Source organism: Tigriopus californicus, chromosome 1 (genome assembly GCF_007210705.1).
Source record: "Tigriopus californicus strain San Diego chromosome 1, Tcal_SD_v2.1, whole genome shotgun sequence".
Classification (NCBI taxonomy): domain Eukaryota; kingdom Metazoa; phylum Arthropoda; class Copepoda; order Harpacticoida; family Harpacticidae; genus Tigriopus; species Tigriopus californicus.
This window is the reverse complement of record NC_081440.1, coordinates 10,033,012-10,051,888: the sequence shown is the minus strand read 5'-3', so window position 1 is coordinate 10,051,888 and position 18,877 is coordinate 10,033,012. Positions and strand designations below refer to the sequence as shown.

Here is an 18,877-nt window from a genome sequence, read left to right as displayed (position 1 = left end):
CCAATAAACGTGAAGTATTCTCCTCCTCTAAGATTTCCTCCATGAGCAAACTATGAATGTCCGTTGTCGTCGTCGACGTCGTCGTCGTCGACGTCGTTGTCGTCGTCGACAACAACATCATCATCATGATGATCATAATCATCATCACCATATTCACGCTGATTCATCATCATCCAAGCCTGACCGGCACAGAAAGTTCAATCCAGTCTTCCAGTCTGAGAAATGCAGATAGAAGTGCAAAACTCTTGAATTCATCGCCATGCAGTCATGTAGATTACGGGCATAAAAACGAGCTTTGTATGCAATTTCGGCAGCAACATGATCCAATTGATCCAATTGCTTTTTCGAAATTTGGCTTTGGAATTTTTTAGCAAAACAAACAAAACTGGTCAGCCCATTCGAAATCAAATTGAAGCCACTTCGAGTTGTATTTGAACTATGGCTCAGTCAGTGTAAAATAAAACATTAAACTGTTTGCCGCGAAAGAGTGGTCTGACTAAGTGAAAAACATATGGCCACTTTTAACACAGGATGTCTTGGTATGACTTCTCGGAGCTTCATATTTCTCATTTTGAGGAATTGTCTCGTCTATCTCCGTCAGTGAGCGAAGTGCAGTTGTTGACGCAAGACTAACTCAATCGAATCAAAATGGAATCAATGAGTCTGAATGAGATAATGGGGCACACCCAGTCCGGTAATTGTGGAAATAACCAACTAAAAATTAGCTGTTCAAAAATACGATAAATTGCATTCTATTTGCATGTTTTGCACATCCTTTACAGCAAAGTAGTAGTCCGGTACCTAACAACAAGGAAGATGCAAGTAGTAGTAGCTTTATTAAGTAAGATGACGAAAGTCGTGATCATCCAATGCATCCCTCTCAAATCGCCTCGAAGGTGCAGATCAGTGCTCATGACCGTGGAATGTTAAATTCATTCGGAATCTGACTCCTTCCGACCTAGCCTGATGATGATGATGATGATGGGTTCATTGCAAAACAATTGCGCTTGATCAATCTTCATGCAACCAAGAAACTTGACGCCTCCAGGAAGTACATATTCTCTTTATGCCGACCAAGGAGGTGACTTCTCGATGCAGTGTTTGGTGATTCACAGAAATGATTACAAACAAGTCTTTATTTTGATTGTTGACGCTTCTTTTCTATTGCGGGGGTTTGCATCATATAGTTTTTAGGTTGGGATCATAGTTGGGATTGAGTCAAATGTGTGACGAGCTGCAATGGATTGAGCAGATTTGAGCCATGTAAAAAGACAGACAAATGAACATAAACCACGCTCTCAGCAGGTTTGCCAGTGGCAGATTGGTTGGAATTTGTTTAAAAAGACAGGGAAATGGGTCTGCGTTCAACTACGATTCCGTTTCCGGTGGCAACAGCGACACGTTATCGGTATCTTTAGGTCCGATAATTAAGTCGTCGAACCTAACGGGACAACAATTGATCTCTGGAACAAAAAAGAGCGTAATAAACATGCATCTTTAAACGTTCAGTAGGTCGTTTTCCAGCTGACGAGGGAGAATGTGCGAATTCGTATTTTTATGTTGTGAGTCCTTTGTGGGATGCTCACTTTGATATTTAAAAAAGTAGGAGGACAATGTCGATTGAGATAGCGATGCTAGTGCATCATCAGGAGGTGAATAGCGTCATAAATTCAGGGAATACCCCTCCCAAAGGTGGGACCGTTAGGTGCATGCAACTATTGGTTGGTCACTCTTATCATCAGTCAAGCTCTTTTCGTCGAGATGCTTCCAATTTCAAGGCGACCACTCACCTTCGTGCTCTCAATCGGTAGTAAGCCTCTGCTTGATCCCATAGATGTCCACTTATCCGATACATCTTTGATATGTCAGCTCTGAATTACCCAGAAACCAACTGTAAATGCAAAAGTAGCCACCTCTTCGAAGTCATCTCCTTCCACTGGAATGAAGATGAAGACGAAGATTATCACCACACAACGATTTTAGAGAAGGCAAGCATAGAGACCAAATGCTTTGGCTTTTGAGGAACCGAGCTGAGTTTTGCCAAAGATGATGATGATGCTCTTAGCGCTTGGTTAGTGCTTGAGATTGAACATCCGTCATTCTTGACGACATATCCCACCACCCTAGTTCATTGAACCAAATGGAACTGTCCTAATTAATCATGTTGATCACTGGCAAAAGTACCTCGGAGCTTTGGCTCTGGTGTGGCATGAAAAGTGAGGACTTTGAAAATGATCATCCACAGGCTAAACAGACAGCGCCACAATCGTTGCAGAAACTTGAACTGTTAGGCATGAATCATCGTATAATCTGAAGCATAAAAAGCAAAAATTATATTCGTACATCATGCTCTTGAGGCATCATATAAAAAAACACTACACAAACAAAATTATTACCAGAAAAAGGGAACCAAGCGGAAACTTTCTTGTTGTAAACATATTCATGTCTATTTCGTTATAGTAGGTTATGTAGTACTTATCCTTTTTCATATTCCTCTTATTATCATACGATCCCTGAATTCATCCCCAGTTGACTATTTTGTTTATTGCCCATTTTGCTCATTGCGATTATCCATTCAATGATATCATTTATAGCATATTTATATTTATAAATTCAAAATACTTTCGCATAAAGTACAATAATGAAGAGGCAGTTTCGCCAAAGCTTTGATAGTGTCGGGAATTTTTTGAAGGTCGATCGAAAATCTTCAGGGCATGCTGGTGTTCTCAGCTCGGTAAAAAATGGTCCAAATTGGCGCTCTTTGAAGTTCGATGATTCAATCCTCGTGAACTTGTCGGAACTCGGTTCGTAGTGTATGAAATTGAGACCCCAAGTCAAATTGGTTCAGTGTTGTTCTACGATTCACAGGCTGACTTAAGGTCATTGGCACTTTTGGTTTGTTGGCTCATTCCGTTTGTTTGACTTCCTTATTCGTGACATTCAATTGACACAATTCGGGGTCCCTAACCCAAACAGAATGATCTCAATGGCATGCATAGCAAGTAGCATGGTACACAGTGTGCAGATGAAGACATAGGGCACCCACCAACCACCCAATGAGATCGTAACCCGTTTCTACCATCGCTGGTGACATTCAAAATGTAACCGCACACCTAAATTTATCCTAAGTAGAGCAAAAAGAAGCCTTGGTTTGGCCCATCTTTTATTGGTTGTATTGATTTGGAATGTCAAGTTTTATGAATGTATTTATGGTTATATCCTTTGACATTCTTGTTCCACAAAAATGTGGCTTAACCTCTTCCTTGGTATTGGCCATTGTCTCAGTTTAGCATTCACGTTTGAGAAGATTCAACTTTACTCAATTATCAGCCAATATTGGCAACATGATGGATGACGATTGAGAAGTGAACCTCAATTCGTGACCCTATTATTTCAACCAGATCACTAGCTTTCCCACCATCTTCTATTCTTAGTCAGAAGCCGATGAAGAAGGCAATTGGTCTGCTGATACTAGTTAATACAGGTCTGTCGTGCAGACATAAAGTCTAGAAAGATTAGTTTTAGCGCGGAACCAAATCGTTGAAAGGCGATTATCGTCACAAGTTTGAGGTTGAACTCGCTCTTCTTTGACAAAAATCAACTAATAGCTGTGTTGCCACTCTTCCTTTATGTACAACCATCATTATTATCCTCCTAATCAATTCGAATTGCCAGGACTCGTGTAAAAGCAGAGAGGCTTCAATTTCGATCATTGAAATCCTTTTAAGTGTACCTCTATGGTCCCTGGCTGTCATTTCCTTGCTTTGGAGATTATGGTTGGATCATTTCGGCCGCCACTTTTGAACGGTTTAACTGTCTTTCGTTCTATTTGCATGCTGGAGATGATGATTAAGTTCAACCATTCAGGGCGAGATACATACCGTAGATGACCGTACAAATACGTTCCAACATCAACATACGTTACGTATACATAACTCTGTCACTTCCAGGAACTTTGGTTGACCTAATACGATTCCTCTTTTGGTAGGGTTTGTTCAGACCAGATCTACTGCATTATCTTCACATTCTATCGTATGGCTTGAACAAAGTGGGACAGTACTTAAAGAGATGACATGTGCTCATTTTCACGGCGTTGTAGTGTCGAGTTGAGCGGGAACGATGATCCGCTTTGCTTTGGTGGTCTTGAATGAGTTATTGCTGAATCATGGTTACGTGGGATGAACAGAGCCTAGAGCTAACTTTGTGATATGTTTTTTACGTATTATTGAAAATGGTACGAATATGTTTAAATATCTTTGCGGGAGAGGCTAGCCAAGTCAAATTGGCTGATTGTTGTGCAAGAAGTTCAGGGCCCATTTCAAGCTCGTTCTCCACTGACTTTGATACATCAACCCATGGGGTTTAATTCAGGCCCAACCCAACATTCCAAAGTCGAGTAATTACTAAACTGGCTAAAGCGGTGCATTGTAGTGGTGATTTCATTCACCTTTGTTGGCATCCTTGGCTAGCCTCAGACTGGGGTGCTCCTACTGTATATGTAGTGTGATGATTCAACTCAAAAGAGTCACTCCCGATAACAAGATTACAATGACCACAAAGACTCCTCTGTCGGGCCTTCAAACATTATTGTCATGAATAATTTGAATCATGATTAGCGACTGCCAGTTCAAGTTTCACTTATATTTGAATTTCACTGTCAAATATTTGTTTTCAAGAAAGGTCATGTGCTTCCAAGGGTGCTAGGCTTGATTGTTCGTGTGCTTGTCCGAACGTAATAATGCTCGACCTGTTAAGGATTAAAAACGTCCCCGAACGTGTCTAAAATCCAAAAAAAGCTTCAGCTGCGTGAGCATAAAACCAGGAAACGAAAATTTCTCGAAAATCCTATCCGGGAATAAATATTTCAGATATTGTTCACGATGTAAAGATGGCAAAAAATGGATCAAAAGACAATTTTCTACTTTCGATGAATTTTTCGGCTTTTCGATTGATCCATTGTCAATCCACCACATCTCTATTGAAAATCATTTGCTTTACACACGCAGAATGTTTGAGGCCGAATTGTTATCGTTCTTGGTGGACGCAAGAAAAAAACGTGTTGTACACGCCCAAAGCAAATCGATCGACCAACAACAAAAACAACTGCATACTATTCATGACTCACCAGATGTCCCGTGAGCTAACTGTTGTTTTTCTCGACCTTTTACGAGTATCAGTCCAAAGATTTCGGAACGTTTATATGACAAATAAACAAGGTATTTGGTGATTCAGCTCTCGTATTACCTTTCAAATTTTGTTGTGAAGAGTGCAAAATGAATTTGCACAGTACGAACAAATATGTTGTGAATGCATACATAAACATGATCAATTCGACTGGTTGCTGCCTTTTCCTTGGCCCGGACATTCTCCGTCTATTACCATTGCATCTTCATTAGTCACGGTGGGCGCTTCGTGGAAGGTCAAATTCATTCAAGTTTGATGATAATTTGCCACCACCTTCTAACTTATTCGGCACACATCCCATCCCCCTGTGATGAATAAAGTAATTAAAGCTAGTTCTTCTCGGAAACCGCATGCACTCAGTTGATCACTAATTCTAATAACTTGGAGTTTGGGTTGATGTGTGCTGAGTGTATTGAGTGAATTGGAAGGTCGAGGCATCCAAAAGTGCAACAACTCCAATAATTTGGGTCCGCACCAAGCCCAGTCTTGGTTATTGGACTTGTTCCACGTGTGATAATCACAACGGAAAATGTGCATCGGACTTGTTGAATCCGTCTTGAGTTTTTAGAAAGTTTCAACTGAAGTTTAGGTGAACGAACGACACAATTGCACCACAAACTGGATGCAATGTTGTTCCTATGTCAAGACTGCTAGTAGTACTTGCTCATTCCTCGAATAATTAAAAACCTTTTTACCTTTTTAAATTTTTTTTTACCCTCACGCACTCTCTTGCTCTTACTGGGAATTTCTGCCAAATGAAGTAGCTTTTTGAGCCCCAAAAATGGCAAATAAAGTCTCGAAACATTATACAAGTGAGAAAAATGAACAAGTTTGACTGATATATTATAACCTTCATAGACTCGTTTTAAAGTAGCTAAATGTATCACTTGATAATTCTTGGCCTTGAATATTCTATCAATAAAATTGCATCATAAGAAAAATTAATTTGAATTTTAGTATAAGATCAGTAAACCAACGTAAGGGATAAGGACCCAGCGAATTGACTTATTCTTTAATCTTTCGACAATTTATTTTCATGCCCTGAGGCAAAATCAGACCTGAAGTAGTGATTGACTGATTTGAAGCTATTGGAAAACCGGATCAACCGCAACAAAACTGAAGAATCTGAACAACTTACCCAAATTTTTCCATTTCTTTAAGTTGGCTAATAGACAAGAAAAAGTTGTAAATGGCGAAGAAACCCGTTTTGCTAGTTTTCTCCACTCCTTACCGAATGGCACGAACTTGCGTCCATTTTTGGACGTCTCACCATTTCAAATGCAAACGGTAATGATGATCAAAGCCCGGAGTATTTTTTCCGCCACGGTAAGTGAAAATGCCCGCTATTTTTTTGGTATATTCTTGCATCCCTATTTACTTACTTCGCCCTGGGAGAATGTTGAGTAGGTGAAAAAGGTCTTGGGGGTAAGATGAATGAATCAGGCGACCAATTGTTCTTTTACCGGTAGCAACAAGCATTATGGGGCATTTGTGGGAAAGGGGATTTTGGGGTGGGTATATATTTTAAACATTGTTCCATATTAAGTTGGAAGAACAGGTAGGTGGTTTTTGAAAATGGAGCAGGGGAGAGGAAATGCTGGAAGAAAAGCTGGAAGAGTAAATGGCAAGAGGAACAACAATAGTACATACTCAATGCGCAACGAGACACTGAACATAGAAAACAAACCGGTTTGAAGAGTCAAGGAATTTGAGGTGGAGATTTTTGACCGATTGCTAATTGACGCTAATTGGAGACAAGCCAGATTGCGTTCAACCCCAGCACATTTCCTCATGAGTAGAGATCGGATTTGAAAGTGATTTGTACGTTGAGCAGAAATCAAAGAGAGTTCCAATGAGTAATAGGTTTACCTCAGTGTGGATGGTCTGAACTATCCAATGAAGAAAACCAGTTACAGTTACCAGTTAAAGAAATGTACCAATTTTTACAAAGCTCGGTTTTGACAGTTTAGTTAATGCCACCAGCCTTGTGTTTTGGATACCAAATGTTGTAAAACGTTATCATTATGTCATAAAAAGGTTTTTTTGCTCACATTGCGTATTTGATGTTTTCAAGCACATTTCATGCAAATCTAGGGTTTTGAGCTTGGGCTGCGTTTAATCTTATTTTTTTCAGACTTTAAGATACATATTTTGGATCGTAAATGAAAATAAAAGTGCTTAGTTTGGGTTTAAAAGCATATTTTGGTTAAATAGGATATTTCAGTATATATTTAGATGAATTTTTATGCTAATTCAATGGCATAAAACAGATTTTTAATGCTTATCTTGGTTGCCTCAGTTATCATAATATAATCTTGACACAACTTCCCTGGTATTCATTGCCTCTTTCGAAAAAAGGATTCATGCTAGACAACAATGCTCTATGCTAGGTCAAAAAATATTTACGCCTTGCAATGATGTGTAATGTCATGTTGTTACGAGTATTATAATTCAATGATTTAATAATTACATATTTTTCCGCACAAAAAGCATTTGATCACTTTTAAAAAAAGACTGCTCACAATCTGCAACTTGAAATTGACGTTGGGAATTATAAGGATGGGATGGATAAAATTAGAAGATGCTTTTGAAAAATTTTTGAAAGCATGTTGTTCGAATTTATGACAAAATCCCTCTGAAAGCTAATATATTTACAATGAATGTCACGTTACCTTGACAAGGCTTCTTCAACACTGTTCTCCATGGTGATGTTATCAACCACCCTCTGTCATAAGAGAGCTCCACATATGTTTTGAAAATTGGTAAATCATACATTGGGTTTGTATGTAGCAAAATATTCATTCGCGATCACAGACACTCTTAAGTGGCATGGCCAAATTGATTTCATTAACGGCTGTCATCAAGGGTGTGGTTTTGGCCGCGAACGAATGTATCTAGCTCAAGTAGTCCGTTGGCTTGGAAAAGTTGTTTCGCCGCACTTATAGAGGTCCACAATAATTGATACTAGATACTAAAGCTTTAGTTTCTTCACAACACAGGTCCAAGAGGACGCACCATTCAACTGATTTCAGATCATCAGCCATCATGACTCGTGAGGTTTCGGAATATTTTTGTTAGGTTTTCTCTCGGAAAATTTGTCTTATATATTCGCCGAACCTCTTAATTTGCTCAGGAAGTGCATTTTTTGTCTTGTATTTGATTTCTTACAATGTATCTCAACAGTACGGAGCATTTAAGTGTTTCATGTGAGTACTGGGGTTCCTTAAGAACGGCCCAATTCTGCTCAAAGATGCCTTAATCCGAGACAGTGATTGAAGTTTCATGTGCCAAGTTGACATGTTCTTTAACACGCTTGCTACCTTTAGTTTTGGTTTAATTTAGCTACATATCTTGGTTCCCTACGTATATTCATCCTTTTGATATACTGGTACATTAATAAAACCACGAGAGGAAGTTATTGTACTCAGATTTGTCTTTAAATAATGCAATCTATCATTTTGGTAAATCTTTTGATGTTAAGTCTATGACGCAACAATGATGCTTTTCATACATAAATCTTCTTCAAATTCAACAGATTTATAAATATGCACGCCAAGTTTTGATCAAGGGATTAAGAACTGTTGCAGCAGGTCTTTGAATTGAAGATATCAACTTTTTATTGAGGTCCAACACTGCTCACTTCAAGAAATAATTGGTAACAACCTGAATGATGTTGAATTAACCCCATTGTAACTTTTTAACCTGTTTGGGGAGTTCAGGTTAGAATACTTTACTTGACAAAGATATTTCCTTTCTGCCTTGAAATGTAGTCAACCCGTTTTTTAATACTTTTTTCTCTAAACTCTAAGCTTGGCAATTCTCAGCCAAAAGTGATGTGACCAGGTTTTTTTTCTTCTTTTGGGCCAAAAAATACCGGACATTTTCATCTTACATGACGGAAAATTGCGTCTTTCACTCGGGTTGCTACTCCCTGGGTCTGAAAACTGTCGAATCGGAGAGCAACGTGGTACCTCGGGCCACCCTGAACCAAGCAGTCAACCAGATTCATGGATTTGTGCGTGCTCTGCGTCGACCCAGGGAGGCAAGAGTAAGTAGAGCCAGTGCCGTTGGAGGAGCCAAGGACGGAAGGAGCGGGCGGCTCCTACTCCTCCACCTCTAGCACTTCTTACTCTTGCTTCCTCAAGTCGACACAATGCACTCGGTCATGAAACTGGTCGATTGCATGGTTCAGATTTGCCCTCAATCCACTTACTCTCCTCCTCTCTAGTTTTCCACCCCCAGGGAGTAGGAAACCCTCGTAAAAGAAATAGCTATTCTGGAAATTTTCAAACATCCAAAATATTTCGTTTGCAAAGCTCTGAATGTTAACAAAAAGTATGATTTGATTAAATATAAATATATTTAGACATATAGAGATATTTTACCATCGCCATAGTCAGTATTTTTTCATTTTCGTTGACGGAATAATTTTTCCAAATTTCAATCACAGACTTCTTATGCTTAGGTTCCACCCTTTTGAACAATCCCACAAATTTTTTTTCCATAAGATAGCTCAATTTATTTGAAATGCTTGTGCTCATGGTAAAAGGTAAGAGCAATTGGTTCAAGTCATCGAGTTCATGATAAAAATGCGAATGGGACACGTTGATCTCTGATGTAAGGGGCCAATCGAGGAGTAGGTTCAAATAATGTAATTTGCACAAGCTTTAAAGCGTAGATTTAAATAGAACTGATTAAGAATGATTCATCTTTGGACTTAACACGATCCTTGTAATACTCAAAACGGAGCATATTGTTAATCCCTGGGCTCGCAAGCACGTGAATGCTATACTCAATTCTTTCTAGCCGTAAATAACTTTACGAAAACAGTTAGGCCCAAAGGCAAATATTTTTGGTCCTAAGCTCATCACAAAAGGTGAAGGCGAGGGATTCAGAAATGGCTTGACCAGTTCTACTTTGGGTGGGAATTCGATTCTGACATAAAGCAAAAACACAACAAAAACTAGTCTACTTCATTTGGTTTCAAAAATATAAACTGTTTTGTACGTACATTAGAATCGCAAGATCTTAGACTAGTTTTGTATGAAAAGTTCATCCGATCTTATAATTAGGGAGGATTCAAGTGTTCGAAAAAGCTAACAGCATTCCGTAATAGCGAAATGAACCCACATTTGTTTACCAATGCTCCCTATTTGCACCTTTTTCCAAACTCTATATTTGAATACGTTTGCAATACAAAAGATTCAAGCCAATTGAACATCATTTTTTATGGGTGTTCTTGAACTTTTTTGGGTATAGACTTAATTACAACAGAACTACGTGATATCGTTGTGCTCAAGTCAGTTTGGGCTTCCAAGATTTCGTGGGACTATCTGGTAGTTGAAAGGCATTGGGCTTGATTGTCTGAAGTAAAAACATTTTGCGCGAGCCAGTTAGAAATATATAACCCTCCAGCAACAGGGTTTGAGAAATTAAGTAAATTTGAGGTTGTTGCACTTTTGAGACTTTCCCTCACGATACAAGAAATAAAAAATAAATAAAACATCAGTTTTTGGCCCGTAACTGTCATAAGAAACCCGGAGCCGTCCCTCCCAACCCAGCATTTCACGCAAAAAATCCTTCACTATCCTCAAAAGCTTGTTAGAGAAACTGCTCAAACAATGAAAAAATATAGCTTTTCTCTTTATCATTGTTAAGCAGTTGACCAATTTCGTTAATGAACATCAATCCTTTTGGCAAATATATTTTCCTTGGATGGACAGTCGCGTAGAAGAAGTAAGTAATTGGATATCTTTAGCTTAATCTCATGTACTGATTGGCAATGTCTAATTTGGCAAGAGTCTTGTAACAGTCCAAGAAGTATCAGAGAGACGTTTCATAAAATTCCACTGACATAATTCAATGTCCAAAGTTTAAGAACCCCCGCTGTATTTATGTAATTTATACGTCAACAGGACTTAGGGAATACCAGGTTGCGAGAGTTTTGACTTTTTCATTGTTCGTGTCTTTTTGATCTTCAGCCACTGGGAAACTCTATGGGTCCTTATATTGATGTAATGTCTGGATTTGATATATGATGGAAGATAAGACGGAACAGACAACAATACTTTCCATTAATGCAATCCATAAGTATATGCTCGTAATATTCGTGCAAAAAAATACTTTTGGGGCCAAGTTTGTCTTCTACATAGATGTAAAATTGGTCTAACGGATTACGGGTTATTTATTTGGGGCCTCATGTAAGTTAGTGCTCATTTTGTCCACCAATGCAAATCCGGACGTTATTTAAGGGCAATCTAAATACAGGATAGGCCTTACATGATCCCGAGGGTGTCTACCTACTTAGTTTTTATCTTGCTATTAATTTTTCCGGCCAGAGCTGTGTCTTGTCTTGTCTTGGTGGTGATTGCATTTTCCTCTTGGCGTCCATTTGGCAGATTTTTTGCAAAGTCAAATATGCCGCGGGAGATTGGTTGAATTGATAAGCTTAACGAGACTAGTGTTGCCACATGGTACCGCTCGAAAGAAAGAGTATGTATACAGATTATTCTATGGACATGCATTCAGCTGAATAGCACTCACTCCCATTAAGCCCTAATCAGGGAGGATCGACTGAAAACTTGCCCAACCAAGTTCAGGGATTGACCCAAACGGTCTTAAGAAAAGTTTAATAGTTTCTTTTGATTTAAGTGAGATGTTAACGTGAGAAGAAATGAGTACTCGGCGGTAAATGTATTTTTTCAGAGTTGACCTAGGCATGAAAGAAATGTCAAACTGTGATGGGATGTTCTGAGCAATGAAACAGCCATACGTGATCTGAGACACAATGAAACAACAAATCCATTCCTCTCAATAGCACCATTCATCGTCTTGGAAGCACTTGCCAAGGTACCAAATGGCCATCTTGTGGTCTGCCATACTTTCCTTTCGATCCAACTTGAGGCTCCGTAAAATCTGCCCCGCCTCGTCAATCGAACCAGGAGGAGATGGTATCAATCGGCGGAAGCCCAGCTTGTTCTGGTTCTCTAAAAATGCTTCACTGGTCATTTTGGACACGTCTGGGGTCAGTGAAAACTCACAGAAACTGCAAAAAGGCTCTTTTAACGAGATAGCTCCTCTTGAGCAAACAGGGGACATACAATGAGGGAGAAACACACTTCGATCCGTATGGGAAAACTGTTGCTCATATGTTTTGGAGAGAACGCCCATGATGTTTAGAGTTGAAATTAGGATCTGCTTGTGAAGAAGCTTCGTTACAGGGTTATGCTGTTCGCCCAAAAAAGGACTCCGATTCATTTCCATGAGGGCAATATCGCCATTTTTACGAATCAAGAAGTCAAAGCGCACCAACTCGAAGGCTCTGCCCCTGGTTTCTGCCGGCCGGAGGGTTTGAAGGAGCGATTGTTGAATATTGGTCAGCACCTCGTAAACGGTTTGATTGATGTTGTTCCACAGATCATAGTCTTTAATGTTGGCAGAGTTCAAAATATATCTCAAAGCTCTCAAGGAGTTAGCGCCAAGATGATTTCTTAATTTGTCAATGGTTGGAAGAGAAAGCTTCCGAAGCCAAGTTTGCCTTGGAGATTCCACCACATATGTTTGTGGATCACTTGGAAAACCGTTCTGATATTTCTTGGGACAGAAGCGCAAATTGATATCCTTGTCATACATGTAGGCTCGGAAGGGCTTAATGGATGTAATCAGAACGTATACTCCAATATCAAATCGATGACCGTCGATGAGAAATGAATCGTCTATGTACGCTTGCACCAGAAACTCTTCAGTAAATGCTTCTAAATCTAATCTTTGCACAATCTCAAAGGATTTCCTACTGGATTCTCTTTTGATGTAGAAAAGCTTCTCGTTCTTCTTAATAAATGCCTCCAAACGGTCTGTCTCTTTTGGCAGTACAAAGGTACTGGGGACATTGGGAACATTGGGCATTTTTGATAAAATTGGCAGAATTTTGTGAGGAAACCCGGGAATACGATTCAAGACCTGATTAGGCTTCAATTGGTCGAATAATTCGTGGTGTCCCCGAGGGCTGAGATGTAGCCACATGAGCTTCCAATTGTCTGTCATATTATGTGTCTCTTCGAAATCCGCATCGCTCAGAATTCTCCTGAGAGTTTGGGTTTGTGACTTGGAGGCCAAAGGAGTCTTAATCACGAATAATTCTGGCTGCTTTGATTTCGAACAAGGGCTAATGCTTTTTTCATTCACCTGAACTAATGGCGAAATGTCATCCCCGTGGCCTTCCAATTGTTGTTTTTCCAAAGCAGGTACGATTGGATCATCCTTTTTCCATGGAATGGTCGTCTTACCCTCAAGATTTTTGATTTCACTCCCAAATAAGACCATATTGATGACAAATCCAATGATTATGCAAGCCAGACATGCTAAACACTTCTTTATCAAACGGGTGGACATTGTCACGATTATAAAGGACTCAGAGGCCACTCCGAACAAAACTGAGCGCTTGATGCGATTCAAAAACGACTGGCAGTCCTCTACATGCTGATGCAAACATGGAGTTTTAGCAGCCTTTTATTTTTCAAATGACTGTTTCATATGGACCAATTTGAAACCACACTTGTATTGGTTCGAGTGCAACGTGTCGTGGTCGGTTTGCTACGAACAAACTGGGCAGTTTGAAAATACTTACTCCCCCTACCCGTCAAGCTAGAATTGGTGGATTGGATTGGGGCCGAGGCCTTCGCCATCAGAGTTTGTGTTCGAGTCAATCCAGGTCAAAATCCAAGGGAGGTATTGACGCACATCCACGAAGCCGCTTGTGAGCGAAGCAATCATGTGAAAAGATGTTACGCCCACTTGATAGTATTTCCCATCGGCCATTAGCACATCTAAGGGACCACCCGAATCTCCTTTACCCACAAAAGGGTCCATGGGGTCATTCAAAACGGTGCAAATCAGTCGCTTCCCAAACATGGGACCAAGTTCTTGGGCGCAAACGTCCTCGGACGCAATTTTGCCGCGCTGCGAGAGCATCAGTTCAGACGGAAGAATAAACTCCTCTGTTCTGCCAAAGCCCTTCATGTAGGCGGTTTTACCTGTGATATCGCCAACTTCCAAAGGCAGACAAGCAGGTCTCACTTTGCCTAAAGTTGAAATCTTATAAGAATATGCACATTACAAAAACTAAATTTACTAACTTACTATTAAACTTGGCTCTCTTGTCGAGATGAAGAAGAGCAATATCCCCAATTGATGATAAGTGAACCCTCTGGACGCCCAATTTTTGGACAGAAGGGTCGTCAAGTCCATCAAGAGAATGGACTCCAAAAGACGCAATGATATCTTGGATCGGAACGTCTTCTACGCAATGAGCTGCTGTGAGCGCCCAACGTTCCGCAATAAGGGAACAAGTGCAAAAACTTTGGCCACTTCTTAGGTGTCCCACCCACGGAAATTGGTGTGGATAACTCGGGTGGCCATTGCCCACACGGTAGGGACCACCATGGGCATTACCCCAATCGTTGGCGATTCCACAAGTGGGATCATTCACCCAAGGCTGGCTTGAACGTCTTGCTCCAATCTCGGTGGTGGAAATAGCAATGATCTAAATGCAAAAGGGCAAGACACACTCTTAAAGCTGTCTATCTTTGGGACTTTTATGCAATTAAGTTTATTTAGTTTAATTTAGTATGAAATATTGTGTAAATGCGTACCAAGAGGACAGGAGCGGACAAACTTCGCAAGCCGAACATGATGATAATGGCAAAGTTTCCAAGAGTGAGGGACCNAACGTTCCGCAATAAGGGAACAAGTGCAAAAACTTTGGCCACTTCTTAGGTGTCCCACCCACGGAAATTGGTGTGGATAACTCGGTTGGCCATTGCCCACACGGTAGGGACCACCATGGGCATTACCCCAATCGTTGGCGATTCCACAAGTGGGATCATTCACCCAAGGCCGGCTTGAACGTCTTGCTCCAATCTCGGTGGTGGAAATAGCAATGGTCTAAATGCAAAAGGGCAAGACACACTCTTAAAGCTGTCTATCTTTGGGACTTTTAAGCAATTAAGAATTTAGTATGAAATATTGTGTAACTGCGTACCAAGAGGACAGGAGCGGACAAACTTCGCAAGCCGAACATGATGATAATGGCAAAGTTTCCAAGAGTGAGGGACCTTTTTAATTCATTCTGTTATCGCACAAATCGAAAAAGGAGGTCAAATTGCCATTAATATGAATGAGGCAGGGTATGACTTGACAAGTAATTTTCGAAGCCGACATGACCAAATGAAAACAACATCAATAGCTTATACAAAATCTTAGTACGAGAGCAGAAAAAAGCTAAGGAGCCAAGTTATTTGATAAATACGAGTAGTTCTACAATCTACGTACATGTTCGTTTGGAACACCATGCAGGTTTGCCAAGTTTCTGTTCAGCTAATTCTCTGTAAACAGGCAGTTTCTTGGCATTTCAGACCGTTCTCTCCGATTGGAACTGTTAGAATGAGACAATAGGAATCCCAGATCAGTATTACAAAATGATGCATGCCGAACCTCGATTACCCTTCATCTGCCGCCCAAAACGTTTGCAACGTTTAAATCAAATCTTCGAATCCTACAAATCGATGGTGTCACACGTCTCAGTCTACAAACTCTTTCTGGTCTAGCCTTGACCTTCAGATCTCACGTCTGATAAACATAGAGGGGCCTCTCCGAAAGAGGAAGTAGCCATCAAAAGGCATTGGATTTTTCTCCCGAGCCTTCCGCACGCTTCCCTGAGAGAGCCTCGCATTTAGGTCCTCGGGTTGATCCATGTTCCTTATCTTGTGCAGCTCTTCCCCCAATGGAGCGGCTCCCTCATCCTTCGCGTCGTAACTCGGAAATGCGGACAAGGAGCCAAGACAGAAAGAAGACGTTGCCCTTCCATGCTTCTGCCTCCAGTAGATAGAGCCACCACCCAAATTCCTCCCAAATTCAATGCCTTTTGGCTCTGGCTCTCTTTTCTGCCTAACGATTAGAGTGCTGCTGGGTGTTCTTGCGAGAGAGTCTCGCTCATCCTCCAAGTTCACCTCGATCAAACGTGGAGTAGTAAGTGAGTGGCGCTCTCTGCGCCCGACATTCTCTCCTGCCAGCTCCATAGAGGAAAGAATATCCGTAGAGGCAAGGTTGGTCTTGGCCTTTGGCAGCCTTCATGGCTGGCTAGAGTGAGCTGACAAGGCTCAGCTTTCGCCCCGTTGAGAGGACACTCCAAGGGACAGGGGCTAAGAGGTTGTGGATCGTGGAATGGCCTTCTTTTTTCGTCTCCTGCTAAAACACATCCTCAGCATATTTATATCCCAATCAATGTATTTGTGGCTTACTATCAGAAAGCCCAGTTTAGTGCTTTGAAAAGCGACCAAAAGGCACCCAGAACATTGGACTGAGCCCCAATTATGGCCACTTTGTCCCGAGAAATGAAGTTCATGTAGTCGTTTGTGTGCAAGTCAGTCTAACTCGGGTGGGTCTGTTGTCTGACATTCAAACTAATTCTGTGGAAACCATTACTACAAGTATTCGTGATCACCATTCATAATGTTGAAGAAGTGTTGCTTTTGCTTCAACCTTTATCATGGGTGCCTTTTATTGGGCCTCTTCCGGTTAGCCCATTGGGTCATCATCCTTACAGCGACCATTTACATTACCGTACAAATCTACGCTCCAGATTCTGGTCTACTCCATTATCGTGCCAAATCGGACATTGAAGCCAATGGTAGGGTGAATGACTTCGAAAGCATGTCTCGATAGGTTTCTTTTCTCAGATTTCTCGACGACTTGAAGTTGTCATTTGCTTTGTCAATAGATCATGTTTTTTATCGAAATGCTAAGGACTTCCTTTTCTTGAGTGTCATGTCAACTTCACAGTTCCGTGTTCATTGTCCTAACAACAAGATCAAGGGCTATTGGTTTCATCGTTTCCTTTCGTTGGTAGAATATACAACACCTCCTGAGTACCCACTTTCGTATTCAGTAGTACCATTGCTATTATTGTAGCATATCCCAAGACGGTAGTAAAAGCAAGATGTTTGCACTTAATCAAGGTTAGAGAGGTAATCCGAATAAAAGGAATATGTTTGTGAGCTTGCTCTCCAATGCCCCTGTAGTTCCACGTGGTTCGTTTGAGAGCAATTAAGGTTGCTTATCATTGATCTACATGTCAGGCCTGTCTACTTAACGAAGCATACGTATATTATGTTCCATTTGGGGCTTGGTGCATTATGAATGACAGAATCAATTGTAATGACCTTGAGCTTAGATTTGAGATCAACAACGATAGTTGAGCAGTATCAGAGGGCAAGGAGGGAGGCTGGAGTATTCTGATTGCTTGATGATTGTTCACAATGTTCTACTTTCGTGTAAATTTTGATGTTTTTCTTCTTTATGTTATATTTCAGCTCACATTCTGTTCCTCATCTTTATCGTGTCCATTTTGGGAGTCATACTGGAGAGTGTGTTGGTTCATGGAATTCACAAACGGAAGTACAAATACTTCAAAATTTGGTACGCTTACACCTTCCTCACGTTCATGCTGTCGATTGTTCTGGCATTTAATTTCGTCTTGGGCATTCTCGAGATCCCCTCTCGGCCAGAAACGGGCAAAAACTTCATTCAAGACGCTCTCTGTGTGCTCATACACGTGGTCTTCTTTTTCATCCCGGAGTACCTCTTGGGACCTCGTCTTACCCCAGTATTCATCGCCATCATGATCTTGGTTCACCTCTTCTTGCCCGTTCTACACGGGTACAGCATTTATGCAGTCTACTCGTATTTGCATAGCTACATTCTGGACGATCCACGGATTGCACGATCGATCAACTTGGAGGCATCTGCTCAGGCTGCGGGCGTTAAAAGGTGTGGAAATATGTGCCAAAAATGTAAACTTGCCACTCTCGAGAAAAATGGCGGAGTGGGTCATCATGACCTGCAAACACCCCTAGTGAAACCCATTGAAACCACGTGTTAGCCCTGATCAGGACCAAACCTTTGGTGACCGATTGCAACACGGAGGCTTAATGTGATAAACTAAAAAAACAACAGTTCTCCCAGTAAAGTCCACCGACTCAAATTGATTTCGAAACCGCTGATTAGTGATTAGTTCCCAAGTCATCAATAATTTGGGAATGCTTCCGTGTGAATGAATGCTTGTATTCTTGAGGTGATCGAGTCTCTCCACACTTCCCAAATTACGTACTACGTTGCATGATAGTCCTTATTCCCTACATCAGTTGATACATCCTTTTCCTTGGCGGCTCAAGGCCGAGTGTGAGGACTAACAAACCAAGTTAATCCATCTAAATGTATAGTGAAATTAATGCCATATTAAGATTCTAAAATCATATCTGTTATTAGAGCCTTCTTTTCAAAATACGAGTCCTCGACAGATCCACACACATTTCTCAGTCACTTTGTAATATTCCTAAGCTTCAGAGGCCGGGATACAATTATTCAAATGACCATTCTTATGATTGCAATAAAAGACGGGATTCCCAAACGAAAACTATACAACCAATATGTTGTTTCCTCAAGTCATGCCTTGTTTTGACAGTTCTCATTTCCCTCTCCTCTATCTTGATGCTTTGTTTAGAATTTATTCGAGAGAAACTTGATCCAGTTCACGGTTGGGAAAGAGCATATCATTACTAAGTGATTTTGACATGAACAAAGTTCTGGGTCTTATCTTGACATCTTCTTTTTTAATCTTGGCAATAGTGTTGAACTT

The 18,877-nt window shown here is 40.7% G+C and overlaps 3 protein-coding genes and 1 long non-coding RNA gene across 4 annotated transcripts; 1 reads left to right on the top strand and 3 right to left on the bottom strand.

Moving 5' to 3' along the window:
* Nucleotides 1–737: 737 nt before the first annotated feature.
* On the bottom strand, nucleotides 738–2,501 carry LOC131880498 (uncharacterized). Its single transcript, XR_009373269.1, has 3 exons — nucleotides 2,185–2,501; nucleotides 1,791–1,936; nucleotides 738–1,463 (listed from the first exon to the last, which is right to left on the bottom strand). It is a non-coding gene; the product is annotated as an uncharacterized LOC131880498 (long non-coding RNA).
* Nucleotides 2,502–11,858: 9,357 nt separating this feature from the next.
* LOC131879010 (chymotrypsinogen B-like) lies at nucleotides 11,859–14,873 on the bottom strand. Its single transcript, XM_059225239.1, has 3 exons — nucleotides 14,835–14,873; nucleotides 14,323–14,725; nucleotides 11,859–14,264 (listed from the first exon to the last, which is right to left on the bottom strand). Exons 1-3 carry the CDS (start codon nucleotides 14,871–14,873, stop codon nucleotides 13,828–13,830), a joined length of 879 nt encoding a protein of 292 aa, XP_059081222.1. The 3' UTR covers nucleotides 11,859–13,827.
* LOC131879104 (probable tubulin polyglutamylase ttll-15) lies at nucleotides 11,995–13,506 on the bottom strand. Its single transcript, XM_059225354.1, has one exon. The coding sequence runs from the start codon at nucleotides 13,504–13,506 to the stop codon at nucleotides 11,995–11,997; it is 1,512 nt and encodes a 503-aa protein (XP_059081337.1).
* Nucleotides 14,874–16,339: 1,466 nt separating the features above from the next.
* LOC131880489 (uncharacterized) lies at nucleotides 16,340–18,663 on the top strand. Its single transcript, XM_059227150.1, has 2 exons — nucleotides 16,340–16,870; nucleotides 17,553–18,663. Exons 1-2 carry the CDS (start codon nucleotides 16,693–16,695, stop codon nucleotides 18,119–18,121), a joined length of 747 nt encoding a protein of 248 aa, XP_059083133.1. The 5' UTR covers nucleotides 16,340–16,692; the 3' UTR covers nucleotides 18,122–18,663.
* Nucleotides 18,664–18,877: the final 214 nt, after the last annotated feature.